This window comes from Penicillium verhagenii, assembly GCF_028828195.1.
Source record: "Penicillium verhagenii strain IBT 33310 chromosome Unknown utg000013l_segment0_segment0, whole genome shotgun sequence".
Lineage (NCBI taxonomy): Eukaryota > Fungi > Ascomycota > Eurotiomycetes > Eurotiales > Aspergillaceae > Penicillium > Penicillium verhagenii.
The window spans coordinates 443,316-470,010 of record NW_026643177.1 but is presented as its reverse complement, the minus strand read 5'-3'; the positions used below and the strand labels follow the sequence as shown (position 1 = coordinate 470,010).

Below are 26,695 nucleotides of genomic sequence, written 5' to 3'. Positions count from 1 at the left end.
TTATCCGGAGGGTCGGAGTAAGTGGATTGCCGAAAATGGGTCTTGACTCTTGACTCTTGTATATTCTCAGTGCACAATGAACGACTTACACATCTAGTCAGTTCTTTCTACAAAATCACAGAGAAATCGACAACTCTCAATAGAACGAACCTTCGGAATCAACCATCCATCCCATTTTGACACAATTAATCCCGAACTACATATTTTACAAAGCACAGACCAAAGTACCGACTACATAAGTCACTTGAACCACGATTGTTTTTTGGAAATACATACGGCACTAAAGGACTCGTCAGGATCAGATTCGAAGTTATGAAATGGGAGAGAGTTGGAATTCCTAGGCCTTAGTCTAAGAGCTGGCCTGGGGATCATTTGCTCCAGGCGTACTCTATGTAGTCGCATGTTTACTTCGTTGTCTCTCTTTCTGCAGAAAGACATGAAAGTCCATGGACATGTGCAACAAAGACTGCCCTTCAAAGCGCAGGATTTTCTTTGATATGTATAACTTACAAAGAAGTGCCTACTAAGTAATCTGTATATTCTCTTGTCCTTTAGCTAGCGAGTAGACTGTGATTGTCGAATTGGACCTGAATTAACCTAGAGGGCGTCATTTGTTGAACACCCATTTAGTGGTTGACTGTTTTCAATTGCCCTTATTTGTTACCGAAGACAGTTTATTCAATTCCTTCAGATGGACTTGAAGATAGAAGTATATCAATATTTCCCAGAATTTGGCAATGAAAACGGTCAACTGGTATGTCCGCACTAGTAATTTATCGCATAACGGCCCCGCAAGCGGAATACCCGATAAATTACAATAAATACGCCGTGAGAGGTCCAGACCCAAGTGACGCGCGCCCAAATTGATTGAAATTGATCCATAATTATACTCTCTTTGGTTGGGCTAATTATAGGGCGTGTTTCTCTTCTGTATTTAATTCTTTCCAGGGCCAAAGAAAAGAACCTCCTTTCCCCTGATCCATCTTCTAAAACTCAGCCAAGTGCAAAGTGGGTTTTGAATGAGTGGATGCAACGATCACCATTTCATCATTGCAATATACCCAAGTGGAAAGCACCAAGGCCCGGAAGCGCCCCCTGACTGCCGATCCAGCAAGATCTTCGTCATGACTGGGGTGGACGGGCTCCTCATTGCCTAATTATACCCAAAGCCATTACAACTGACCCTCTCTTTAGTGGAGCCCATCCACGCTGCAAGACGAAGCCCACTGCGGGCGCGTAATTCCTCGTTACTACCGTGCTTATTAACATCTGAAAGCGGCCGGGGAAAAAGTTCCCTTATCCAAAAAATCCCCATACCTCACCCTTAGTCACTCTTTTTGGTTGCTTTGCGTGAGCCTCGTCTTCTCCTTGCACCCTCTTATACCCCACGGGGGCTTGTACTTTGTTTATTTTTGGAAAGATCACTCCTCTACCACTTGAACCTCCAACACCCCTCCTACCACCCCTGATCCATGGAATAATGGGTCCAGATCAACATGCGCAACTGGATGGCTTTGGGCTGGTCTTTCCCTTCCCCATTCGCATAGCAGCTGTATTGGTTGCAGGTAAGATTCCGTTCATGACCAGACAGTTTACCTCAACGGCGTTCTGATCTCTCCTTACAACAGGTTTCTGGGGATGGGCCATCAACCTACATTACCTGTCCAAATTCGACATCGTAAGTGGCGGAACACCCGAAAATATCCACGATACAGCCTCATGAATGCTAACTCGTTCACCTTTGATAGGACGTCCCTCGCCTCATCCACTATCCTTCCCATGACCCCAAATCCCAACCTCCACAACAACCACATCATGTCGGGGCTTACCGCCTAGCCACCCTCTTCACAATCCCTCTATCCATCTGGCTCGTTGTCACCTGGATTGCTACACGCCAGTCTCCAGAACTGGTCGAACGCTTCGACTTCATCCCACAATCGGTCTTCATTATCCTTCTCCTTATCCTTATCTGGCCTCTCAATCGTGCCTCCCGCGCCGGCCGGATCCGGTTTCTCCTGACATTAAAGCGGGTCGCCATCGGAGGTCTGGCGGAACCCCAAAATGGCAAGTTTGCTGATGTTCTGCTGGCGGATGCCCTGACAAGCTATGGTCGCATTTTGGGGGATCTGTATGTCAGCTTCTGCATGTTTTTCACCGACGGCATCTCCGCCACCTCCAAGCCGAACCGTGCCTGTGGCACCGATATCGTTGTACCCATCATCATCGCGGTTCCGAGCATTATCCGACTTCGCCAGTGCTTAACAGAATATGTGCGCGCTCGGCGAGCCTCAAATGCAGACTCAAATACCGGAAACCAACATCTGGCTAACGCCCTGAAATATGCCACCGCTTTCCCGGTCATCTGGCTAGCTGCAAAGATGCGGAATTACAACCCATTGGAATTTCACGGGTTCAGCGAGATGACCATTATGCGTCTTCTGTAAGTTTTCTAATCTCTTGAGTGTTCCGCATTTTACCCCGCTCGATCTAACCGATCTAGATTTCTTTTCTCGTTGATCAACTCGAGCTATTCTTTCTGGTGGGACGTGGTAAAGGATTGGGATCTTACCCTGTTCTCCCCCGAGCGTCGGGATAGCCGTTATCCGTTCGGACTTCGAAAACATCGATACTTTACTTCCGATCGGTTGTACCACTACGTCATCGTCGCAGATTTTGTACTCCGTTTCTCATGGCTATGGCGCGTGCTGCCGGGACTCTCGTGGATCCCGGAAACCGAAAGCGGTCTGTTCCTGCTCATGCTTGGTGAAGTGGCTCGACGCTGGATGTGGGTGTTTTTCCGAATCGAGGCTGAAGCAAGTAAGTTTTTTTTACCCTGAGCACAGTCGCCCGCTCTATTTCCAGAATTTACGATTATCTTGGCCCCAAAAACCAAGAACCAAGAACGCAACTCGAAGTTTCATTCGCTGACCGTGTGTGTGGCATAGTCCGAAACGATCACGGATCCGGCGCAGACGATGTTCGCCTACCAAAATACAACGGCAACGGCAAAATAACCTCGGATTGAATTTGACAACTTGCTATACGCGATTTTTGCCTTTTCACCTATCATCTTCCACGTTCCACCATCCAGTCTACCCTGGAATGAGTACGAGACACAGAACATAACTTCATTAGCGGCTTTTGATCAGTATTTGCTCTCATCCTCTCCAACCTCGGTTATTTTCCGATATCATCCTTCCCTTTTCAGTTTAGAACAATTATAGACATGAGACCCGGTTTTCTGGTTTTCCTTGGTGTACGGAAATCCACTCCTTGATTCGCCTGTATGCTTGTTTGTTTTTTGCCTCCGTTGACTCAGTCGATTCTCCAAATTCGCACGCACATCCTGCACGGTTTTTGTTTCTTTGTCTTGGAATATCTGTTACTGGACTAGAGCTCTTCTGAGCCTGTCCTGGGTGTCTTTCAATGTTTTGAGGGCGGCTTAATGGACTTGGTGTTTGCGAGGTATCCGCCGTGGTGGCGAGCATGGGTTTCTTTCTCTTGGTTCTTTGTTTTTTTGTCTGGTCTGAATAGGGCCAGATCGACGGATGCATCTCCTGGGCCTTTGTATATAAGTTTTTTTTTGCCTGGTTCATCACCCTTCTATCAGTTTGAATTGTCTTTGGGGACTTCGGGCTGGCATGTACATTATGGAACCATTGAATAGCTTGCTCATGGGTTTGAAACAAAATTCATTTTGCGAGGCGCTTTACAAATGACCCCCTGTAGAACTTATGTAGCGTACAGAGGGAGCCAAAAGGCTTCTTTCAATACTAACCGGCCCCTTAATAATTACCATTTGTCCGGACCCTCACTACGCTCCTTTCTTTTTTTCTTCCTTAGTGCTGATCGTTTGTTGTGTTCGAGCTCATATTTGAATACTATTCAACTTGCCTGGTCCATAAAAAATCTCTTGATATCAAGAGGATTACTTTGTTGAACGGATTTGGAAGAAGAACGGGAGATTATGGTGGTACCCAAATGCTAGTAGATAGAGGAAACAAATACTGGAGATAAGTCATTTTAGTATTCCAAGATTATGGGACCGTGGGTAGTCTTGGCCAGAACGGCACCAGGGCTGTTAGCTACCACTAGGTATGGCTGTGTTCATTCAGATCCATGTTTGGACCTCGGGAGCAACAAGTAAGACCTCCGCGGTAAAGCAAGTCCAACTCCTGGAACCACCTTCAAGTGGAAAAAGTATGGTTGACCAGTTCGGTAGTCGGCGATTTAAGACGAAGATGGAAATGTATATGAATGTTTTTTGTATTTAATGACAAGAATCCAGATATTGACATGGTAATGCTGAAAAGAAACGAACTTGGCGCCAGAATTGCACAAGCCCTGTGGAACGCTCAGTAAAGGAACCAAATTAAAATAAAATCGTAATAGAATGTGAGTGGGTTACTAAATATAGCACACGAAAATGAAATGTAGTCAAGACCGAAGCTCAAATGCAGCGAAAAATACTGCTTATATCATCCATGTCGTAGAACATATTTCAGCCCATACGCCTCACCGACGACCAGCCTCGGAGTTCCGAGGCGACGTATGACTTTCAAACAGGTCCTCCAAGTATGCACTTGGAGCGCGGCCCCCGGGAGCTTGGTTCAGGTTCAAGGAACTCGTAGAATCACCGACGTACGAGTGGCGCGTATTATGCGGCGCATCATGATAGGTACCAGTAGGCGGGAGAGACGGGGATCCGGAGGGGTAGCTTGGGTTGACCGAATCGCGGACGGGGGTGGAGCTGCCAGCAGCAGCGTAGAACCCGGCAGGGAGGTAGTTGGAATTACGATTGCCTGCAGGGGTGTTCAGACTGTTATGCGACCCTGCCCCACCACCTGCAGTGGGGGAGTAGAACAAGCCGCTGTTGTTGCTGGGGACTCGTCGCGATGGCTTGTAGCTGGCGCGAGTGGCTGTGCCGAGTTTGTCGAGGGAGACGTCCATTGCCGGCGCGGAGGAGTACACGGGTGTGGATCGCTTCTTTCGGCTGCCACGCAGGAGGCGCTTGGACTCTGCAGACTGCGCCATGGCAGCGCGCCGGACTGAGCGATTCACTGACCATGCCACCATGCCCCGCCATGCTAGGACGGCTAGCCCGATGAAGCCTAGGATCGCACCGACGGCGATGAAGACAGTTCCTTCCGGTGTGTTTGATGTTTGCATGTATGGGGCACCGGCGGATGGGGGTACAGTCACGATCGCAGCCGCAGTTGTGGTTGACGATGAGGATGAGGATGACGACGTTGATCCTGTTGTTGTGGAAACGGAGGATGTTGTGGTGCTGCTGTCAGACGTAGTCGAGGATGTTGAGGAAGTAGTGGTTGAAGTCATGCTTGTGGATGTCGTTGATGACGAGGACGTCGTACTTGTAGTGGTTGTGCTATCCGTTGTTGATGTAGAAGATGTGGACTCTGTGGTCGAGGCAGTGGTGGTAGAGAGATCGTCGGTGGTCTGGGCGTCGGTAGTGGCCGCAGGGTCCGCAGAAACTCGAGCGGCGATGGAAATCAAACATAAGAACACGATCAAGAAAGTTGGCTGGGATTTCCCAAGCCTCTGTGAGAAGAACCGCATGTTGCGCCTACTGGTTGCACCTGTTGCCCTGTAAACAGTCGATCGTTTCCCCACAGCGGGTCAGTCGGGATAGGCGGAGGTGCAGTGAACGTCGAGAACAACGAAATCTCCAATCCAGGCACAAAGAGCACCCTGAAAATCGAGTGGTACAACTTAATAGGAGAGAAAGTGCCCCCCAAGCGACGTTTTCGCCGCAGAAAAGTTGCTGGCCCTGTGTTCCTACTAGTAATTCAGGGGATCCACAGATCCACAGTCACTAGGCTTTTTGAACGAGGGGGCAACGCATGAAAATCTTCAGTTTAAAAACGAGCGACAGTCTCCTCACCAAGAACAAGGAGCGCCAGAGGGTACTGAGACAAATTAGACGACGGGAAGTGCACTCGAGAACCCGGACGAAGCGAGAAGACGCCAAGTCGCCTTCGCTACGCTAAAACAGGCGCCTTAGGCCGATGTGTCACATGATGACTTGATTATACCAGAAATAGCCATTGTGATATATCATACAAAAAAATGTCAAAGAACAATGCCCCTAACCCGAGATGGAAATGATAAAAAGCCAATTGTAGCATGCATGGCGCAAGGCGTGAACCTGCATCCACCCTGCAACGATAGCTCACTCAATTTACTGCTGCTTCTTCTGCACAGCGGCTGATGTATCCTTCTCAAATGCAGCGTAGGGAATCTGGAGACTACTCAAAGCACTGATACCAATGTACAAGATAGTAAAGAAGAAAAAGGAGGCCAGGAGACCCATGAAGATACCTGTTAAAATATTCAAGTTAGTATTGGGGTACACTATGGGCATAATCAAGAGGTATACGAACCAGGAGTGAAGAATTGGTATTCGTCAAACAGAGATTGGTTGCGATCCGACTCAGATGAGCTTGAGACAGGGGAGTAGGAAGAGTAATCGCGCTTCAACTCCATGTGGATACCTTCCTGGTTGAACTCATCGGAGGGCTCGTAAACGACGGAGTCGCCGTCGGGGAACTCTCGAGGAGAGGTGACATAGAGGAGAGTGTACTTGGATTCGGAGGGAATGCGATCGATGATATCGGCAAGAAGACCATCTGAACAATTAGAGCGGGACCAGTATCATCCATCTGAGGGGTTTACATACCATTATCGGAGAGCTCGTGGGCGCGGTCTGATCCCAGAGAAAGCATGGGAAACTCGATATCAATAATCCGAGGACCAGACTCAAAGTATGTGGGATAAGATCCGGCTTTATTTTCTGGTCAGCGATAGCTCTCATATCATACCCGTCACGCCGAGTATGGGCCACGATTGCAACTCACAGGAACCATCGATCGCGGTAGTTTGCGCGTTGCACTTCTCAACCAAGAAGTTCTTGATCTGCTTTGCATCCAGAACCCCCGCGACCTCATTCACGCTCATCTTGGATCGAATGGACCTATCCTTGCCAAGCATCTTCGCTCCGAGGCGGGGTGCCGCCTTGTGGGTGAGGAAGTCGGTGCTGTGCACACCAGGCTGGGAAACAACAACATAGTAATCGGATGGGCAGGTATCCAAGGCGGAGGATACTTCATCAAACACGGAGGCGCCAGATTTGATGTATGCGGAGTTCGCTAGGACTCTGCAGGAACAATTAGCTGGTGGGTGAAGCTTCCAGAGGATCAGTTGGGACATACTCGGAAGTGGAGGCCAGAAAAAAAGGAGAGGTATCTCTGAAAGCGTCAGCTACAGCTGCCCCAAGGGCGAGCAGCCCGAATCTGCTCAGCTGCATTGTGTCTGGTTGGAGATGGTGTTCGGGGAGGATGATGTTGCCAACGGGAGGTCCGACTTGGCCTCGGAGGCGGTCGACGGGGCCGGGCCCGCCTTGAGCTTTTTTAGATCCAACTTTTTTTTTTCTGGTTCGATCATACTTCTACGATAACGCCGTCTTTCGGTCTTATATACTTGAATTTGCGGTTTCTTGGATACTTGACCTAATCGCCATCATGGGGGGAGCCTACAACAGAAAAACCAACAACACCCGTGCCTTTCCTAAAAAGCGCAAGTTGACTCCGAAGGTGGAGGAAGTCAATTTCGACTCAGATGCCCGCCAGGAATGGCTCACTGGGTTCCACAAGCGCAAGGTGCAGCGCGCTAAGGAAGCCCAGGAGGTAGCAATCGAAAAGATGAAGGAGGAGAAGAGACACGATCGGGCGAAGGTATGGGATTTTCTTTTCAAGCCGAAGAAATCATTTGCTAACATGAATTTTCTCCAGCTTCGCGAAGAACGAGCGGCCGACATGAAGAGAATTATGGAGGAGCATAAGAGCCACCTGAAGCGCATGAAGGCGGAATTCGACAGCGATAGTGATTCCAATGCCGACGAGGGCAGTGACGAAGAGGAGTGGGGAGGTATCGAGGAACCGCCGGCGGTTGACTACGAAGCCGAATATGTTGACGAAGACAAGTACACTACTGTGACTGTTGAAGAAATGGATACATCCCGAGATGGTCTGCGAAACTTGGCGAAGGGAGATGATTCGGAAGAGGAAGAAGAAAAGCCAGCTACAAAGACGCCCGAGGCAGAGGCGAAACCCGAAAAGAAGTTTCGCAAAACCACCCAGAAGCCTAAGCAGAAGAAGAAGCAATTTCGCTACGAGAGCAAAAGCGACCGCAAGATCACTGCTTCAAAACAGCGCTCATCAAACTCGAGGAAAGCCAAGGCCCGGAGAGAGGAATGATGAAGAAGCATATTTTGACCAACTAAATCGTTTATACCACCATATTATGAAAGTGCTTGGGAGTTCTTGTCGTTTTTTTTTCAAAGATCAGTTTGTCAATAAAAAATTCTATGATTCACGAGAGGATTGTCCACAAAAAGGCAGTTGGTTCGTACAACAGATGAGGGACACCGTACTCAATATGGCATAAAGATGCTAAAGGAAACCATCTCTGACATGTGCAGAGAGGTAAAGAACACAATCGAACACATTGTGACAAAAAATAGCTGGAAAAAGGGGAAGAAAGCCTGCATCCAACCCAACGTCTCCTTACACTGAACATCGATACAAGGTAACCAAATCCATCTTAGACGTTGCTGATAGAGACCTCGAGCTCCTGCAACTCCCGCTCCAGAGTGCTGTACTTCTTGGACATCTCCTCGTACTTGGCCTCCCACTGGTCGCGCTCAGTCTCGAGAGCCTGCACCTTGCGCTCATAGTGGCCGGCCTTGACGTCGGTCTGACGGAGCCTGAGATAAAGAAGCCAAAGGTTAGTGTACGAATAGTAAAGTTTTCAGGAGGTGATTCGCACTTCTCGTTGGTCTCCCGGAGGGTCTTCTCGTTCTCCTCAGCCTCCTCCTCGAGGAGCTGCACGCGGCGCTGAAGGGCCTCGTTCTGGGTGTCGTGCTGGGCACTGGCACCGGCAGCATCCTTAGCCTCCTTGACGGAGTTTTCCAACTTCTCAACCTCCTCCTCAAGTAGGGAGTTGCGGTGGTTGAGCGATGTGATCTCCTGCTCCTTAGACAGGCTCTCCTGCTCCAGGGTCTTGATCTTGCTGGCTAGCTCCTCATTCTTCTCGTGGGCGTCATCGGCCTCAAGACGGAGGGTGTTCATGCGCTTTAACAGACTGTATTAGCATCGTGCTCTGGGGTTAGGGGGTAGAAATGGGGGGTATGGTGGGCATGTGCTGCGGGTGATATGCGCAGTGGGAAAGGAACAGCTGTTCAAGCTACCCCGCCAGACAGGGGTGCTCAGGGAGACTCACCTCCTTAATACGATCCATTTTGAAATAATCAACAGAGAAAGACGAAATATGTATGGGTTGAAAGGAAGAAAAGGCTTTCGCTCAGCGAGCCAGAATAGTTGAGATGAGTTGGCGGGGTTGGTGGTTTGGGGAAGGAAGAATAGTTGCTGACTACTATTTACAAGTTTACCTTACCACCAGGCACCCTTTCCTTTATTTTACTGCTCTTTACTGCTCTTTACGCCGTACCGTACACGACAGTCGCCCCGCTGGTCCGTTCGACCAATCACCGCCTCCCGATCACCGCGTCTCCACGGGCAACCGCTTCCCGACAACAATTGCTCCCATCTAGAACTCGTCCCAACCGCGTCTTCAATTCACCGTCTTTTCGAGATTTGCATGTGTATCCACAATCACCATCCGCCACAATGTTGGCTCTACGTGACCAGGAAAATCTGGTGAACACCCACCAGACGACCGCCGCCAACAAGCCTTTGAACCAAGGATCCAAGCCGCTAGCTCCCAAGACTCCCGGCAAGAAAGTGCGCCTCAATGACGAGAACAACACCATCGGATTTGGAAAGCAGACAGTAAAGGGAAATGGAAAACTGGGCAAGGATGCGTTCGTGACGCCTATGGGTATGCCAACCTGGAGGGATTAGAAAGACCCAAGAAGACTTGTCTAATCCGAGTATGGAACTGACGAGTTGCTTCACTAGACACAAAGAACCGAGCTCCTTTGGGTAATAAGACAACCAACCTCAAAGCGAAAGGTCTTCAGACACCGGCCCCGTTCGGCGGAACGTTGAAACCCGAGAGAACCAACCGGAGAGCTTCTTCCCAGAAAGTCAAGAAGGCTGCCCCAGTCACTCAGCAATCCCAGACCAAAGTTCATCTTGATGTGGCCCAAGATGATGTGGCGGATATTGAATATATGCCCCCAAAGCCTCGAGGTATGACCTCAAAATGTAAAGTGAATAGCTTACTCCAATGGTTGCTAACGTGTTTTAGATCTCCCGGACATCCCAGATGATATTGCCTACGACACCACATACCCTCAGTTCCGGCCTCGAAACCGGGCTTTGGGACTGGAGAGCGTTTACGGGCGACAAGAAGTCGGCAGCGACGGCCTAACACGGAAGCAGCGCAAATTCAAAGAGGACTCCGCCAAGTGTGACAAGATGGTCGACGAGATGATCATGAGACAACTCGATGGCATTAGTTTCAACGAGCAGAGCGAAGACGAGGCCATTATGCCGTCGGCTCCAGCACCGCTAGTACGAACCAATCGTCCGAGTGTACCATCCACAAATGCCAGACCTTCGCGAAGCATTTCTACACTCCGTTCTCATGAGGCGGCGGCTGCCTTGTCTGCACCAAAGACCAGATCTGTTTCGGCCAGACTGGCTGCGGCTCCTAAGCCTAGCTTAGCATCGTCCCTGCTGATGCCCAAGAAGAAGGTCCGCGTGCCGACTAACCCATCATCCATGCGAAATGCCGCAGCCGCAGTGAACTCCAACACTACTATGGGCTACTCAAAGGGCCGTAGCGTCTCGTCTACTCTGCGGGAAAATGAACTCAACTCCAAGCCTAGCGCTGTGTCACCCGAAACCTATCTAGAGCTTTACGGACCACCTCCCCTGGGATCGGCCATGTGGACTCGGTGCAAAGCTGCTGGCTTCTTCGACGCGGATGAGAATGCTGGACAGGAGCTCCAAGATTCCCTCCCCACATTTGCCGAGGATGAAGAAGCTTCCAGCTTCCAGCTTACGCTGTAGGCGTCACACCGCCTTTGATTTTGTTGCATAGTTTATTGAACCGATCACTTTCACATGATTCCTACGATGTATTTTTTTCACATTTTTTTTTCGGTGTTTGTATTTGCTTACTGGGGACTGGAGTGTCTACAATTGGGATCATCGGCAGGTTGGAAAGGGGGTTATTATCGGCGTATCATATGGCAATTGAAGGTCTTCGGCTCGACCGCGGATCAGCCTGTTTCAGGGCCACCCCACTTCAATGACGATCGCTCTTTGCATAGCCAGGCGAGAGCGCACGAATAACTTTGCCGAACAAGGCAGAATATTTCCACTCTGATTGAACGTCATCTTCAGGAGCCCGAGCTGCCCGAGGACCCTGCATATTAATTAGAGTGGCCGTGGTAGACGGTAGAAGTACTAATTTGCCCCCCTCAGGCTCAGGTACGGGTCCAAAGTAAACTAAAAGTAAACTTCCAAGGTTGTATACGTAGTCTCTCCCCCCGAAACGCACGGAGCACACACCCACTTCACACTTTCACCGCCCCTGGAACTGCCACCATATTATTTACACCTGGGGCTCTCCTTTTTACCTTCCCATCCCTCTCAAGTTGACACCTTGCAGCAATGACGACCATCCACCCGGAGTCCACTGAGGACTTCGAGTTCATCGTGACACCGGATGCTCCTCAGCAGAGCAAGCCCGAGTTCGATTGTGGTGTTCCAACCACCCTGGTAGGTAGCTACATAGCTCAAAAACACCTTGATTACACCTATTTCTTGACCCCAATTCTAACTTATTATTGATAGTACCCGGCTATTAAGAATGCCCCCGTTCCCGCTGACTCGCCTGGCAGTGACAGCTTCTCCAATGGCTTGATGATCGCTCTCCTCGTGATCGTGCCCTGGTGGCTGGCTCGTCAGGTTGGTGGAGGATTCTACACCACCATCTTCTTTGCGATCTTCACCTCTGTCCCTGTCCTCGTGGCTTTCTGGAGCGTCTCTTCTTCTATCTCTCCCCGCAAGACCGAGAAGGCCAAGTACTGCGGCCGTCCCGTCGAATACTACCTGAACTTCCACAGCGAGCATGACCGTGCCACCTACCGTGGCAAGAGCAAGATCCCCATGGAGGTCTTCTACGAGAAGTACTTCAACAGCGAGGTTGACTTCAAGGTTGATGCTCTTGAGGCTCTTGAGTACCGTCACGATTGGGCCAACTTCAAGTTCACCGTTGGTCTGTTCAAGCACTTCCTGTTTGGCTTCATCCCTGAGATGCTGCTGCACACTCGTTCCCAGGGTAAGTTTTCTCAACTGTTTGATCTGAATTGGAAATCGCGTTTGATTCTAACCTTTCAATCTAGACGAGGAGCAAGTCCGCGACCACTACGACCGAGGTGATGACTTCTACGCTTGGTTCCTTGGCCCCCGCATGATTTACACCTCCGGTATTATCAGTGACATCAACCGCGAAGAGTCCTTGGAGGAGCTGCAAGACAACAAGTTGGCCGTTGTTTGCGAAAAGATTGGCATTCAGCCCGGTGATAAGATGCTTGACCTCGGCTGTGGTTGGGGTACCCTCGCTAAGTACGCTTCGGTCCACTATGGCGCTGAGGTTACTGGTATCACTCTTGGTCGCAACCAGACTGCTTGGGGTAACAATGGTCTCCGCAAGGCTGGCATTGAGGAATCTCAGAGCCGTATCGTTTGCTCCGATTACCGCGATTCTCCCCGTGTTGAGGGCGGCTACCAAAAGATCACCTGTCTCGAGATGGCCGAGCACGTCGGTGTCCGCCATTTCTCTACCTTCTTGTCCCAGGTTTACGACATGCTTGAGGATGATGGTGTTTTCTTCCTCCAGATCGCTGGTCTCCGCAAGTCTTGGCAGTACGAGGATCTCATCTGGGGTCTTTTCATGAACAAGTACATTTTCCCCGGTGCTGATGCTTCTACCCCTCTTGGCTTCGTCGTCGACCGTCTCGAGGGCGCTGGCTTTGAGATCAAGGGTGTTGACACCATTGGTGTCCACTACTCTGCCACTCTCTGGCGCTGGTACCGAAACTGGATGGGCAACAAGGACAAGGTTGAGGCCAAGTACGGAAAGCGGTGGTTCCGCATCTGGGAGTACTTCCTTGCTTCTTCTACCATCACCTCCCGCCAGGGTGGTGCTACCTGCTGGCAGCTTACCCTCGTCAAGAACATCAACTCCACCCACCGTGTTGAGGGTATCCACAACCAGTTTGCTCTCACCGGCGCTCGCCAGGCTGCCATTGACCGCGCCAACGGCACTCTGCCCAAGGCCCACGTCATCAAGAAGGACCTGTAAATCATTTACCAGCGTCCGTTCTCTTTGGCCCGTTGATTTTATTTAGTCTTTATTAGGCTACATTGAATCTGCAGGGCACATCAATCGTTTCGGAACCAATGCGGTGTACTTTTTCGATTGCACAGCGCCAGCGGCTACGAACATAGAATTATCTTGACACGCATGATATGAGTATGAATTTTGAAGTTGATAGACCGAGAAAAAGTTTTTGGGAATTGGCGATAGGGCCCGTGGATCAAGATCAGGCCTGGGGCCAATCAGTTTATGTGCTATATGCTTATTTTCCATGACCCCTTCCTGAGGTCTTAATTGAATCTCACGTCTTTTTTGTGACTCTTATCTTCATGAAAATTATCAATTGATAGTAGACAGTCCCCAGCTGCATGTGGAGGCAAGCATGCGGGGAATGTTGGTAAATCCAGTGATATTATTCGCTTTAAAAAAGCTTTGTCCCTTTCAATTAGGCGATCGCGTCCTAGTACTAGTTATGACTAAAAAAATATGTACATAGCCAATCGGAGCTGTGTCGTACTGAACTTTTGCCCAACATTGAAGGCGAGCTTGCGTAATCCCCATTAGAATTGGGTATCCTCTGTTTGAGGGTCAATTGCCCAATACCAGTAAGTCCTCCTGCCTGCACATGCACGAGTGCAGCTGATGCCTTGACAAGTGGACTCCAAAGCTTGACGGGCAATTCCAATAATCTCAGTCAAATCAAGGATGTCATGGAGCACCATAGTAAAATGTTATGTTTCTTCTCAAGATATTCAAGCACAACCTCGACTGTTTTTGCTAAGTCCTTGGCAAACATTCTGTACCCACCAGAATCCAGCCTGGCGCAAGTTGGTCATGATATGTCGACGAAGATGGATTAGAGACCCGCGGCATTGAATGTGAGCGAAATTAAATTATGTCTTGGAGCTCGATGCTTCCAGCGCATTTCCTTAAGTGCAAATTCCAAGTTTTGGACCCTTTCATATTTGTCTCTAGTACTTCCCATCAGTACTCCGGGTCATTGTAGGTTTGCCGTACTTCTCGTAATTCGAATGTTTTCCACGTCATGGGCCTAAGGAAGCACAGTAAGCATAGGCACCCTCAGATATGAAATGAGAGGCAGACAAGCTATCACAGTCTTCAGCAACCTTGGAAAGTTCTTCCAGACCCTTTCCCCCAAGGCTTGGGTTGCGAGATAGGAAATGAAAGTAAACAAAGACAAGCAGCACCTTTGGTATACATATGTCCTGATACATGACACTTCTCCCTTCTTAGACGACGCTTGAGGGACCAAGCGACTCGATCGTCGTCCTATTCACCCTGGGCAAACTTAACATTGTAGTCCGTTTGCAGGAATGCCTACACTAGTCCTTTTGTTGGCTCCGGTGCATTTCCATAGGCTTCGTAGACCGTCCCGCTGACCTGTCACTCAACTTGGGGTTCGGACGGTCTTGCTGCAGGACTTCCAGTGCCAAGTATACAATATCACGAACATCGAAGTCGACCGCACGGCGATGGCGGTCTGCTTGCTTTTTTTGTTGTGCTTGTCCGAATGTAAAATTGAATATGGCTCATGAGCGAGCACTTTTCTTGAAATCGGATGCCGGCTACCACTCATCCTCTGTTGTTGGAAGCGTCTTTCTCATCGGTGCTCCCGTTCCTGAGCTTCCCCATTTCCCATACAGTGCCCAGAAAACCCAGCAAAGGAGAGTAAGAAAGCCCAAGAACCAACATCGTAGTTCCAGGTGTACAGAGAGCAACGGGAGAGGAAGAGGCGATGAACACGCAGTTCCCACAGAACCCCGTAGGGAGGATGTAAAGTCTCTCTATTTTGTCACGACTGGCCCAGGCGACTGGAGCTCCATGGTATGTGAACAAGTTTTATCAACACGAAGCGCAAGAGGGACATAGAACGTGCAGTCGAATACTTGTTGCGCCCCTCGTCATCGCTTGGAAGCTGTGAGCTATGTCTTCTCTAGGTACCCGCAAATAACATCTGCTTCTTTCAAATTTTGATGGGTGCAGCACTTGAGGGCCAGCGAGCCCACAAGAGAAGTATCCGATCCAGCATGCGGTAAAGCAGAGGTTTAGATCTGGGGGCACGGGACGCGAGTAGGCGAGGTCTTTCTGCTTAAAATACATTAACTCAGTAACCCATAGCCTCGACGAACTGGAGGCTTTGACTCACTCGAAGGCATAAAAGCTGCGAGTCAACTCCTCTGCACGTAGTCCATACCAAGAATGTTTGCATGTGTTCTTGAGTGGTGGGAGTGGGAAGCTGGAAGTTTTCTCCCGCAGAAACATTGAATTTGATCAAACCTTCCAAGGTTGGGGTTTAATATTGGAGAGACCCACATGATATCTTCAAGGCCCGAAGAGAGACCCTATATATCTAGTATTTATAGATATAGATAGATAGAGTATGTGATGTCTGATGACCGAGATTGATGAGACCGTTCGAAATGATGATGATTCAAAGAATTGTCGCGTCGGTCAAGGATCAGGCTCGTCTGCCCACATGTGCAGGTGTATGGAGATGGGGATTGAAGAGTTATCACCGGACATCAAGAGACTTTGGAGAGCGTTTTGTTGAATCTTTTTGAACCATTTGAAGCTCAAATCGTGGTATATAATTAACTATCAGTTGTTGTCTCTGTCAAAGAAAGATGTTGCTGTTGGTGGGGTATTTATAGTGCAGAACCGAGGAAAGACAAACATCTACGGAATTTTGGAACTTGCCGGAAAGTTGTGACATCAGAGAACTCGATGGCAGGTGCCGGCTTCAAGAGTTAGATGGCTTCATTCCCGAGCTTCTCAGGTGCATACTAGTAGCACTGGCTGCTCTGGCGGAGAGATGGAATTATTCCCTTTAATCGCAAGGAATGTAGATACCTTGATTTTAGAAGTATTGAGCCCCCCCCGGGATAAACATCTACTAACATTGAATACCTGGCAGTCGACTTGGGACTGTGCACTTGTGAGCATCTCTGTTGAATCTAGATTTGGAACGTCTACACGGGTGCAAGCTGGGAATAATTTGCACATTCTTCCGGGGTGTTATAGCAGTGTATTTCCAAGCATGGCACTTAAGCCGAGGCTATGTAGCAACAATTTCAAGATTTCAAAAACAAACCCATTCTCTAAACACAGATCAACCGAGTCGTTAAGCCGTAATCATGTCAAGACATGGCTGCCTAAGCCCAATGTTTCAGAGCATATGCAGTTGAATATAGTCAATCTACTTGATTCGCGTGACCTCAAGTTCATCCTACGCAAACACTGTTAGTGACCCGAAAACAGATTCTCAGAACGAAAACATACCTCAAACTCGCCAGGCATAATCAAACCCTTGACAGCCCAGCTTTCCACCCCAGCATGCTGGCGCACATACTCACGATATTTCGGAGCTCCGGGCCTCAAAACATTATCCGCCACCACCAAAGCGCCCGATTTCAAAAGACCCAGCTCCTCACAAAGCCGCAGATCCGGCGTATAAAGCTCCTCGTCATGATCCAAGAACAAGAAATCAATGCTACTCAGCTTTCCCTCCGCCTGGAGCCTCTTCAGCGAATCCGCCGCAGACCCCACAACAACCTTCACAACATCACTCAAGCCAGCAAGCTCAATCAGGTTCATCGCAATCGACGCAATAACCGGATCAAACTCCAGACTCCAAAGCCGGACCTCCTGGCCCGGTGCAGCAGCCTGCCGCATAGCGTCTCCAAACGAGATCGCAGAGTACCCCACATACCCGCCTAGCTCAACAAGCACAGCAGGCTTCTCGCTCTTGATAAGATCATGCACCTTCTGACCCTTGTCACTGCCGATGTTGATGAGGAAATCCTCTTGTCCGGCGAACTCGTCCATCACGGCACAGATGGCGGCGGGTGAGCCGCGCAGCTGCTCCAGCGAGGGGTGGTTGTAGATGTGTTTTAGGAGGACGGCCTCGCGGCCATCGTGGGACTCGACGTAGTCGTCGCTGCCGTCGAATTTGGCCAGTGATGGGTACTTGGCGAGGAGTTCGGGGCTGCGGCCGGACATTTTTGGAATTGTGGGTGGAGTGCGGAGGCGAAGTAGATTGGGGAAGTAAGTTTGGGACGATTGGGGGGCGCTCAATCCCATTTATAGTCCCGGGTTTTGGAGCTAGCATTCATTCGGATGAATTTTGGGCCGTGTCTAGACGGTGCTTTGCTTCTATTGGAAGCTTGTCGGATTCCGTGTTTCTCGCTCCGGCTTGCTTGGTTGGGATTGCATTGTGGTGTACCGTGTAAGCGTGGGTTTTTTTTCTTTAGATCGGGACCCCACACTGCTTGTTTAGTTGGAGAGCAAAATCTAGTTTCGTGTACCCACCTTTCTGTCCATTGCTTTGTAACCCTGTGTTTTCAAAGTTTAGAATGTTTGAAGGCATGATTCATGTCTATGAACAATAGTATTATTCTTTCGAGAATATTTAACCATGGGCATTCTAAACTTCTAAAGTTAAGATTGCACGTGAGGGGTAAACTCGTGGAGCTTCGAAGTACTGACCTGCACGTGGGTCATTGTGAGGTAGCACCAACCCTTCCAAGACCCCAAGCACAAAAGTAAGACGTGATTCAATAGGCTGTAGCTGGTCACCTGAAGTTTCACATTTCCAAGGCTCCACACTTCACTCGTTCCTATCATACGGTCTCATTGTAGGTCCCTGCCACTTGTGCCGTCCACGAACAAGCCAATCAACACAGGCAAACAACATAATAAATCCAAGCACAGGTCCTGCATAGTTCATGTTTTCCGCAGTAACCGGTAGTGTTGCAGGGAAAGGGAGGAATATTGAAAAATAAGTAGCGAAGAGAATGGCAAGAAGATTCATGGGGAGGCCAAATTTCCCCAGAGTGAATGTACCCTTTGGGATATCATGAGGTGCCATGAAGCGCTTCATGACAAGCAGGACGAGAGGAATAAGATAAGAGATATACAAGCCGAGCGTGCTGAGCGAGAGAATAGCGTTGAACGCAGCCGTCGACCCGATCTGGATGAACGAGAGAGCAAACATGCAGGATGCAACTAGGGACAGTGCACGGAGAGGAATCTTGTAGACTGGGTCAATGACGGCAAAGAAGTCGGAGAAGGGAAGCCCATTGTCTCGAGCAAAAGCCCAGGTGAGACGCGTAACGGAGGCAAGCCCGTTGAAGAGCGCAATCCAACCCGGAAGCATGCCCAGAGCCATGAGGACACAACTGGCTGCTATCGAGCCGGTTGCTTGATAGGCAATGGTGATGATGGGGTAGCCTGTTGCGCTGAGGACGGCTTCGGTATAGTTACCCATGCAGTAGAGGACGGCGACCAGGTAGCCGAAGGCGAGAACACCATTGATCAAAGTTCCATAGATCATGGAGCGAGGAACGACGAATTTTGCGTTTTTCACTTCTTCGGCCATGTGGATTACGCCATCGACGCCTGTCAATTAGGTTAGATTGTGAGATTGTGAAACATTCTACATCTCTGACAATAGGCCTTCGATATGGAGAGACGTACCAGCAAGGGGGGTGATAACACCAAGAAGGCCGACGGAGAATACAACTCCAGAATCCTTCCAGCCACTCAATCCACCGACAAATGTATCCCAGACGAACGAGTCGGGGTTTCGAGGGGCAAGTACAACAAAGACGGCGATGGTGACGGGTAAGAAGACAACATGCATGATACCCGCCGCCACCTCGATGCCTCCAAGAACACGACGAGCAAATATATTTATGATGATGGGGATGATTGCAACTGCCCACATGAGCAGCGTACCACGCCACCTCTCAAGCTCATACTCGGGGTACGCCAGCACAACCATGCCCTGGATCTGGGTTCCGATGAAATATGGTGCAATGCAGACGAGAGCAGACCAGGAGAAGACGGTGACCCAACCTGATGATGTTTAGCATTCGAGTATCAGTCTAGAAGCGAGGCGGATAACCGAGCACGTGAGGGCTTACCCTGGAAGAAGCTTATGAATCGACGGCCGCGAGGAGCGAGAAAATAGCTCCAGTGATATTGAGCACCTGCCGTGGGATGTCTGTCGAATTTGAGGTTAGCATTGGTTCATGGAGATCGATTTCGTGCACGTACAGAGAGGCTAATTCGGCTAACGAGCACGCGATCGCCAGATTACCCACGGTACTCAAGATTATTCCATAAACAATCGCTGCAGGGCCGCCATTGTACAGGCCTGCGAGCAAGCTGCCGCCAGCGGATTCCCAAGTGGCAAGCAAGCAAGTGGAGAATGCGACGGACGAGAAGAAGTTGAGGTATCTCTGGTGAACAGTTATTATGTGTCCCTAACAATTGAAGAATGGAGGATTTTTTACCTCCATGTGCTGTTTTTCGCGCAACGTAACACTCTCATAGGCATTATGCCCACTCCCTGCTGGCCCCGAACGCACAGTTCCTCCGCTCTTTAATTCCACTTCGTCCTGCATATTTTGCATATTGAAACATGAATAAGGATAGGAGAATCAGAAGAAAAAAAATCGACAAAAAAAATCGACCGTCCGTCCTGAAGATAGCAAGAAGTACTTTGGCCTCTTCATTTGCCTCCTTTTTCCCCTTCAACACAGGCTAGACAGGGATCTTGATTGCGCAATGAATGCGAAACGAATAGTCGATACCTCGGACGCGAGGTATTGCGCCGCATTGAAATGATTCTGCTCGCTTCGGCGCAGAATCCTTGTCATTCACATTCTAGTGGCAAGACCGGTGCAACCTAGTGCTTTTTAGGGCTGCCGAAAGCTGCACTGGAGCGGGCTATCAGGAGATTTTCCCACGCGGCCTCGAAGCGAGCGGGGAAATGCATGCAACATCTATTTTGCTGTAGGATCGACAGTCTTCACGTCTGAAGCAGGCAAAATTAATTCACATATAGATTGAAAAGTGAGATCTTTATTGAATTTCTTTCTTTGTGAGCTTACAGTTCAAGAGCCGTTCGCAAATAGCGTTTAGTAAGGTTAATGGGGTGATCCTCTTTAAACTCGGCCCCACGATTTCCGCTTTGTCCTGGACCGTATGCCTAATGAGGTTGTGGGGCAAATCCCGGAAATTATTTTAATCTAATAATTAATATAATGTCTTGGTCCTGTCGGACTTAGTCTAACACTATGGCCTTGTTGGATTTATCCGGTGGCAGGATAGTATTCGTACCCTGCACCAATGGGCATGCGATGGTGCCACGCAAAATGGACGCCACCTGGGCACCTTTATGCGGCCCCTGGACAGTTAGTAGGGATTGAGTTCAAACAAACAACAAGGATTGTAAAGTCCCAACAGCGAGAGAATGGAGGACCAGGGGTGTGAAAAAAGAACTGTTTTTCGTATATACTGGCACCCACCTCGGCAAGGTCTCAATGTTGTAAACGAGATCATGATGCGATGGCCGACCAAACGAATGCCTTTGAGGCCCTGTCAAGCGATAATCGCGGGGCTATCATAACCCTCACCTCGGTGTCCCTTTTGATTGTTGCCATCATCTTTGTCCTCGCGAAGTTCGGCTCGGCCATTTATTTCAAGCAGCGACGGACAGCGGTCAATACTCCCATTTGGCTCGCTTTGATTCTGGCGATTATTCAAGTTGTGGTTTTACAGAAGGCGGTTTACCATGGACTGGGAAGACATCAGGACCAGTTGAGCGAAGGCGATATCCAAGCCTGGAGCAAGTTAGCCTTCACGGCCCATCTTCTTCTAATCGTCGTCCTGTCGTTTTCCAAAATATCGACAATTCTACTGGTTTGGAAATTGACACCAAGCAAGGGTCTGCGCCGCAGTTGCTTAATCACCGCTGGGATAGTTGTTGGGTGGTCGATTTTTGCGTTGCTGAGTATAGGCTTCCAGTGTGATTTGCCCGATGCGTGGCTATACTCTCCGGAGCGATGTGTTAGAAAGGTCAGTATGCCAGTGTATGCCATGAAGCTGGACCATCAATGACTAATATCCCATCTGATTCTAACCAGGGAGCCTTATTTTACCCGATTGCTGTGTTCAACATCCTCACGGAGATAATTATTGTTGTCCAGCCGTTCATGATGATGCGGAACGTCCAGATGGCCTCACACAGGCGGGTGAAGATCCTGTGCTCCTTTTCATCACGATTATGGTACCTCAGCACGAACCCCAAGACTTATGCCAAATTCCAAATTATCATGTCAAACACTGACCCACCACAGCATAGTAGGCCTTGGAATTGCTCACCTTGCCCTCATACCTTCATTCGTCCACTCAACGGACGTATCCTGTCCGTAATACCCTGATTCCTTTCGAACCCCCCAACACCTTATTGAACCAATCTGACAAATTCATCAGGGGACATAGTCAACTGGGAAGCAGTCGGCCAAGCAATGATGCTCACAACAGTCGCCATCGCTTGCGTCCCAACGCTTTACCATATCTTTGCCGGCCTTCACTCAGGCCTGACCACCACCCAGATTCCCGATGGCATCGGGCTTGAGCTCCCGCCGACCAAGGCCAGCGGATATATCAATCAATCTTCCTCAGGGGTAAGTCAGTCGAATTCGAAATCTCAGTCACAATCGCGAGAACGGATCAAAAGAAATGGACGGTCAATATTTAATGGGTGGGGGAGTGAGATCGGGGTTATAACTGAGGTTTCCTCGGGCCAGGATTTGAATCAAAATGGCGAGGGTGGTAGGCAGTCTAGCTCGAGTGAAGGGGCGGAGAGTACGCGTCGTTTGACGCATGAGCTTCAAGGGAAGGCAGCCGTGCTGAGAACGGTGGATGTGACGGTGGAAATCGAGGAGCATTATCACGAGGACCGCGTTTCAGAGTGAAGGGCCTCATGTTCGACAAAAATGGTGCATTGTCGGGGGAATGCTTTTCGTTGGTAGATCGCCTTGTCCAAATAAACAGCTGAAAATGATAATCATACTAGTATAAATGGCTCGATTTTTTAGAGTATGGTAGTTTGGAGGCTATTTGTTTTGAGTACTTACTGTGATTTCCTTGATACCACACCGCTTTTCCAGATTTCCACACGCAGCTTTGAAGATTTGCTGGGTTACGCGCGCTCTTGATCTGCCAAGACCAATCAAATGTGAGGAATTCTCATGGAAATTAAAAATAGACGTGGCATTAAATCCAGATAACAAATAGTAACTCGTCAACTTCAGCCACATTTCCTGAATTTCTTTTTTTTTTAGTCAATAGCTAAAGTAGAACCCGGAGATTAAACCGTCTTTCACTGTTATGATTACGGTGAGAAGAAATTTAGGAGTTATGTATTGTCGTTACGTGCTATCATGGTTGTCATCTTCTCGACGTCGCTATACATTGCGGCACCAAGTTTCAATATGACTCGTCAGTCAAAAATTGCATTGTGATTTGATTACGTCCAAGTCCAACCGTACTAATCAAAACATTTGTGTCTCCAAAGATTCAAACCAAACACGAACAAACGAAACAAACATGATGAAATTGGTATTGAATGCGCGCTGCCTAACAAGTTGACAACCTGTCAAGGTTTTTTTACCTTCATGGCACAGCCTCGCAGGCTTATTGGATTTTCTGTACAAAATATCGGAGGTTCCGGCTGAATCGTCAGTTTTTTCTCTCTCTCTGAATGGTCATTCTAAATCATATTTGTTCATCTGTAATGTAAAATTTGTTCTTATAAAAGCATGCGTAAATGTAATCGTATGTCAAGTTGTCAACTGTAAATGAGCAAAATCTGGCTAAAGGATGCGTAGAATATCAAACAGAACCAGAAACAGGGAGAATGAGCTGGGAAAGTCCACCAGCAACATTAATGGTATGCGTCTGAGGAACGATCTTGTCACTGCGCACACGATCTTCTTCAGTTCCCAAGCTTCGCGCATACATTGGGAATGAGCCACCAGCGACAACCAGTCGAATCTGTGTACCCGCTTTGAATTGATGAGCGCAGTCCACTAGATCCAGATGAAGAGGCTGCGACATATCGCGCTTAGGGTCGAGTGCCTGGTACACCTCGCAAACATTATGAGAAACGCCATTGCCATCGACCTCGCTGAGATGCAGGAACAAATCTGCAAAGGGCGGGTCGCTTGAGTGTGAAAGTTGGACGGACGGCGCGCCAAGAACATCCAGGTCTTCCACGAGAGGCTTAGTCGTAAAGGCCAGAACATCTGATCTGGTGTCGTAAATGCTGTCGTCCACTCGTCCACCAGACATCTGATTGCCACCCAAGCTGGGGGTTGGATTTAAAGGATCAAAGACAAAGGACGTCGGGGCTGCATCTTGTGCAGGTTTCTCCGAGTCGAGTTCGATGGAGTCTTGTAGATATAGGGTTTTCGAGTCGGTGTTCGGGGGCCAGGTAGGCATCTCGCGCCACTCTTCGGCGCCAGTGACGAATATGCGAGCGCGAGACCGGCCGTACTTTCCATTCTTGGCGACGTGTTCTCCAAAGAAGTCCAAGATCTCGGGAATGGAACGCAATCCGCACCCTTGCATATGGGTCCAAGGACCGATCACAAGGTTGACATTGACACCCCGTTCAAATAGCTGCTTGTATTGCTGCAGAGTCTGCTTCTCAAAGGGATCATACCAGCCACTCACCAACAAAATAGGAATATTCACACGCTCAAGAGCAGACACCTGCCGCCTCTCTTCCCAATAGGCATCATTCACATCCGGATGCACCAGGTACTCAAAGAGCCAAGGGGCCCTCTCTTTAAAGTATTCCTTCAGATTGGATTCCAGCGGCAAGGTCGCAACCACCTTCTCTAGTTCCGAAGTCGCCAAGAAACTCAGGCCAGGTAACTTCGACAAACGCTCAAGAAAGCCCCCGCGCTCCTCATCTCCACGAGACATCATATCACCCCACGATGCACGATCCAGACGGAAAGCCCCCGTGCCCCACGTATACATGCCGCTGTCATGAAGTCCAACGGGAATGACCGCAGCCACACAGTCCGCAGGCGGATCTTGCAAAAGCGCCCATTGGCTGTAGCCCAGGTACGAGGCTCCCATCGTCGCAAATGTACCAGGGTACCAGGGTTGCTGGCGCATCCACTTGACGATATCCTGACTATCGCTTCTCTCCTGCACTCCGGGGCGGAAGATACCCTCAGAGCCGTGGGTGCCGCGTGTGCTGACGAAAAGCGCTCGGTAGCCCCGAGCGACGAAGACGCGCGAGTTGAGAAAGGAGATACCCGAGCCTCGACCGTAGCAGCATTGGGTCATGATCAGGCCCAGTGGCTCCTGGCCGGCGGGAAGCTCTGGATCGTAGAAGTCGGCGGCGAGCTTCACTCCGTCTGACATGGGAATCTGGACGGCTTGTGTTGTGTAGCTGCATTGTTCTGGGCCTGCGCCTACATAGCGTGATCCGATATAATCAAGGGTGGCTCCTGCAAAGCCACGCTTTATGGGCTCTCCTGCCATCGTGGTCTTCTATTTGATTGTTGTAAGTGGGAGGTGAAATGCTAGTTGTGCGTAGGTCTATTCAATACTGTTGGGACGCGATTCGTGGTGTTCCCAACAAGGTAGATCTTCAAATATATGTAGCTGGTGTAGGTCCCTTTCGGCCAACTTGCAATGAGAGGTGACTATTCGGTATACCGTATGTAGCGTCGATAACACTAACGGAGGTAGTAGATTGCCAGAGCTAGGCAAAACGTGGGACTTGGAGCAAGAATCTGGGAGCGCACGGAGCACATAAGCTTGTGATATCCGGTTGATGCCCCGCACGCCGATCCACCCGGATGCGCAGTCAGCCGGGCAGCCGAATGTCACTTTTTTAATCAAGGGATATTCTGCGAGAAAGAATTGGCAACATATGGAAAAGAGAGACAGGAGGCAAACCTTGGAAGTTTTATGTATGGATGAAATCAAGGATCTAGCTATAAATCCCAGAGATTCACATATGATTCAAGGCTGAGATATTTTGAAAGGGAATAGGCAAAATTTACTACACGTACTGTAAAATAGGATCTTAAAGATCTGGAAATCACCGAAAGAGCATATTGCATTATTGCTCTTGATAGCTTATCCAATATTCAGAAATGAAGCTCACACGAGGCTGTAATTCCTTCTTGTTGTCTTCTCATTCATTAATCATGATTCAAATTTGAGGTTCTCTATATCAAGCCCTGACTCGGATCATGGATGCCGAGATGTGGATACCGGTAAAACTGAACAACACCATAAGTTATAACCTAAATATCAAAACGTATCAAATTGAACGGCCTCAACGGGGATGATATCAATGACAAACCACTTTAGCCAGAATCCAGCTTTACCCGCACGTTATAGTCCCCAAACTTCACCCTTGGACCCTTTTTTACGCGAGCTGATACGAACTGCTTCATGTTGTTCATCTTCATGATTGGGCCATTCCGAGGTCAGTGATCCATCTGTGTCAAATTAGGGAATTCCTGATTTGATACTCAATATTCAGGCCCCTACATAGTGGGCTTTTTTTTAAAAGTCTTTGGCAGGCAGGCCCACAAATCATCGTATCATGCAAGGGCGTCTAAGTAGTACATTGTAGGCACACGGACTAGTCTCCCTATCCATTAGTGAGTGCAACTGCATTTTCACGTTGCGTCTTTTGTTTTTTCTTTCCCCCTTTTCTCTTTCTTTTTTTTCCCTACGGCACCTTAACAGTTTTGTATATACGTGTACATCTTGGTGGCTTTTATATTCTTTTTCTAAACCCCCTTACTTCCGCCGCTGCCTTTCGTCAGCATGGCAGCTGGAGCTACCGCAATAAGTGGAGATCTGCCTGACTACTCAGGCTATACGGGTATCCCAGGAGAAAGCGATACTACTACTACTTCGACAATGCCTTATTCCTATGATTCATCTATCACATCCACATCACTTGAAACCGATGTATCTGCCGCAAGCTACTCCTCTGCTATAGGCGCCAATAATGGTCTTATGGCCGGTACTTCCATCGAAAATACATCTTCTACCTCAGGTAGTGCATTTGTTCAGCCGACAACGTCACCCATCCAAATCGATTTGCCCAAATCAGGCGGACTTTCTGCTGGCGCATCCGCCGGCATTGGGGTTGGAGTTGCACTAGGCGTGCTTGTGCTTGTGTTGATAGCCTTTATCGCCTATAGGCGTAGACGAAAGCATCAACAGGCTGATAACGACATCCCGGTCATATCAGAGCTTGGAAGCCAAGGCCCAAAGCTTGAATCATTGTCAGGAGGATCAAGGTTAGAGAGTCTTGGCGTCGATGATAATAACGTCCGCGTTGTACCGGAACTTGGAAGCGATGGTCAAAAGATTGAACTATCGGCGGGAGGATCGAGACGAGGAAGAAGTGGCGTCTTTAAATATAAAGGCCACAATGATGATGTGCCGGAGTTGGAATGAGTTG

General features: G+C 49.0%; 13 protein-coding genes across 13 annotated transcripts; 7 read left to right on the top strand and 6 right to left on the bottom strand.

The window, feature by feature from the left end:
* Nucleotides 1–1,480: 1,480 nt before the first annotated feature.
* N7466_011437 (EXS domain-containing protein) lies at nucleotides 1,481–3,025 on the top strand (the record flags this gene model as incomplete). Its single annotated transcript, XM_057170826.1, has 5 exons — nucleotides 1,481–1,565; nucleotides 1,629–1,678; nucleotides 1,749–2,440; nucleotides 2,501–2,817; nucleotides 2,946–3,025. The coding sequence occupies 5 exons, from the start codon at nucleotides 1,481–1,483 to the stop codon at nucleotides 3,023–3,025; spliced, it is 1,224 nt and encodes a 407-aa protein (XP_057015547.1).
* A 1,490-nt stretch (nucleotides 3,026–4,515) lies between these two features.
* N7466_011436 (uncharacterized protein) lies at nucleotides 4,516–5,577 on the bottom strand (the record flags this gene model as incomplete). Its single annotated transcript, XM_057170825.1, has 1 exon — nucleotides 4,516–5,577. The coding sequence occupies one exon, from the start codon at nucleotides 5,575–5,577 to the stop codon at nucleotides 4,516–4,518; it is 1,062 nt and encodes a 353-aa protein (XP_057015546.1).
* A 622-nt stretch (nucleotides 5,578–6,199) lies between these two features.
* Nucleotides 6,200–7,324, bottom strand: N7466_011435 (Ac45/VOA1 transmembrane domain-containing protein; the record flags this gene model as incomplete). The annotated part of the gene is made up of 5 exons (XM_057170824.1): nucleotides 6,200–6,339; nucleotides 6,402–6,647; nucleotides 6,698–6,802; nucleotides 6,876–7,174; nucleotides 7,230–7,324. 5 exons carry the CDS (start codon nucleotides 7,322–7,324, stop codon nucleotides 6,200–6,202), a joined length of 885 nt encoding a protein of 294 aa, XP_057015545.1.
* Nucleotides 7,325–7,538: 214 nt separating this feature from the next.
* Nucleotides 7,539–8,273, top strand: N7466_011434 (rRNA-processing protein RRP17; the record flags this gene model as incomplete). Its single annotated transcript, XM_057170823.1, has 1 exon — nucleotides 7,539–8,273. The coding sequence occupies one exon, from the start codon at nucleotides 7,539–7,541 to the stop codon at nucleotides 8,271–8,273; it is 735 nt and encodes a 244-aa protein (XP_057015544.1).
* A 346-nt stretch (nucleotides 8,274–8,619) lies between these two features.
* N7466_011433 (tropomyosin) lies at nucleotides 8,620–9,315 on the bottom strand (the record flags this gene model as incomplete). The annotated part of the gene is made up of 3 exons (XM_057170822.1): nucleotides 8,620–8,782; nucleotides 8,845–9,149; nucleotides 9,298–9,315. 3 exons carry the CDS (start codon nucleotides 9,313–9,315, stop codon nucleotides 8,620–8,622), a joined length of 486 nt encoding a protein of 161 aa, XP_057015543.1.
* Nucleotides 9,316–9,704: 389 nt separating this feature from the next.
* N7466_011432 (uncharacterized protein) lies at nucleotides 9,705–11,054 on the top strand (the record flags this gene model as incomplete). The annotated part of the gene is made up of 3 exons (XM_057170821.1): nucleotides 9,705–9,915; nucleotides 9,996–10,229; nucleotides 10,288–11,054. The coding sequence occupies 3 exons, from the start codon at nucleotides 9,705–9,707 to the stop codon at nucleotides 11,052–11,054; spliced, it is 1,212 nt and encodes a 403-aa protein (XP_057015542.1).
* Nucleotides 11,055–11,660: 606 nt separating this feature from the next.
* On the top strand, nucleotides 11,661–13,356 carry N7466_011431 (putative cyclopropane-fatty-acyl-phospholipid synthase; the record flags this gene model as incomplete). Its single annotated transcript, XM_057170820.1, has 3 exons — nucleotides 11,661–11,768; nucleotides 11,844–12,330; nucleotides 12,395–13,356. The coding sequence occupies 3 exons, from the start codon at nucleotides 11,661–11,663 to the stop codon at nucleotides 13,354–13,356; spliced, it is 1,557 nt and encodes a 518-aa protein (XP_057015541.1).
* Nucleotides 13,357–14,916: 1,560 nt separating this feature from the next.
* Nucleotides 14,917–15,428, top strand: N7466_011430 (uncharacterized protein; the record flags this gene model as incomplete). The annotated part of the gene is made up of 2 exons (XM_057170819.1): nucleotides 14,917–15,216; nucleotides 15,330–15,428. The coding sequence occupies 2 exons, from the start codon at nucleotides 14,917–14,919 to the stop codon at nucleotides 15,426–15,428; spliced, it is 399 nt and encodes a 132-aa protein (XP_057015540.1).
* A 1,160-nt stretch (nucleotides 15,429–16,588) lies between these two features.
* N7466_011429 (O-methyltransferase) lies at nucleotides 16,589–17,391 on the bottom strand (the record flags this gene model as incomplete). Its single annotated transcript, XM_057170818.1, has 2 exons — nucleotides 16,589–16,618; nucleotides 16,672–17,391. The coding sequence occupies 2 exons, from the start codon at nucleotides 17,389–17,391 to the stop codon at nucleotides 16,589–16,591; spliced, it is 750 nt and encodes a 249-aa protein (XP_057015539.1).
* Nucleotides 17,392–17,998: 607 nt separating this feature from the next.
* On the bottom strand, nucleotides 17,999–19,808 carry N7466_011428 (putative GABA permease; the record flags this gene model as incomplete). The annotated part of the gene is made up of 5 exons (XM_057170817.1): nucleotides 17,999–18,789; nucleotides 18,868–19,248; nucleotides 19,317–19,396; nucleotides 19,450–19,634; nucleotides 19,689–19,808. The coding sequence occupies 5 exons, from the start codon at nucleotides 19,806–19,808 to the stop codon at nucleotides 17,999–18,001; spliced, it is 1,557 nt and encodes a 518-aa protein (XP_057015538.1).
* Nucleotides 19,809–20,745: 937 nt separating this feature from the next.
* N7466_011427 (uncharacterized protein) lies at nucleotides 20,746–22,157 on the top strand (the record flags this gene model as incomplete). The annotated part of the gene is made up of 3 exons (XM_057170816.1): nucleotides 20,746–21,255; nucleotides 21,324–21,540; nucleotides 21,673–22,157. 3 exons carry the CDS (start codon nucleotides 20,746–20,748, stop codon nucleotides 22,155–22,157), a joined length of 1,212 nt encoding a protein of 403 aa, XP_057015537.1.
* Nucleotides 22,158–23,076: 919 nt separating this feature from the next.
* N7466_011426 (CocE/NonD family hydrolase) lies at nucleotides 23,077–24,744 on the bottom strand (the record flags this gene model as incomplete). Its single annotated transcript, XM_057170815.1, has 1 exon — nucleotides 23,077–24,744. One exon carries the CDS (start codon nucleotides 24,742–24,744, stop codon nucleotides 23,077–23,079), a length of 1,668 nt encoding a protein of 555 aa, XP_057015536.1.
* A 1,305-nt stretch (nucleotides 24,745–26,049) lies between these two features.
* N7466_011425 (uncharacterized protein) lies at nucleotides 26,050–26,691 on the top strand (the record flags this gene model as incomplete). Its single annotated transcript, XM_057170814.1, has 1 exon — nucleotides 26,050–26,691. The coding sequence occupies one exon, from the start codon at nucleotides 26,050–26,052 to the stop codon at nucleotides 26,689–26,691; it is 642 nt and encodes a 213-aa protein (XP_057015535.1).
* Nucleotides 26,692–26,695: the final 4 nt, after the last annotated feature.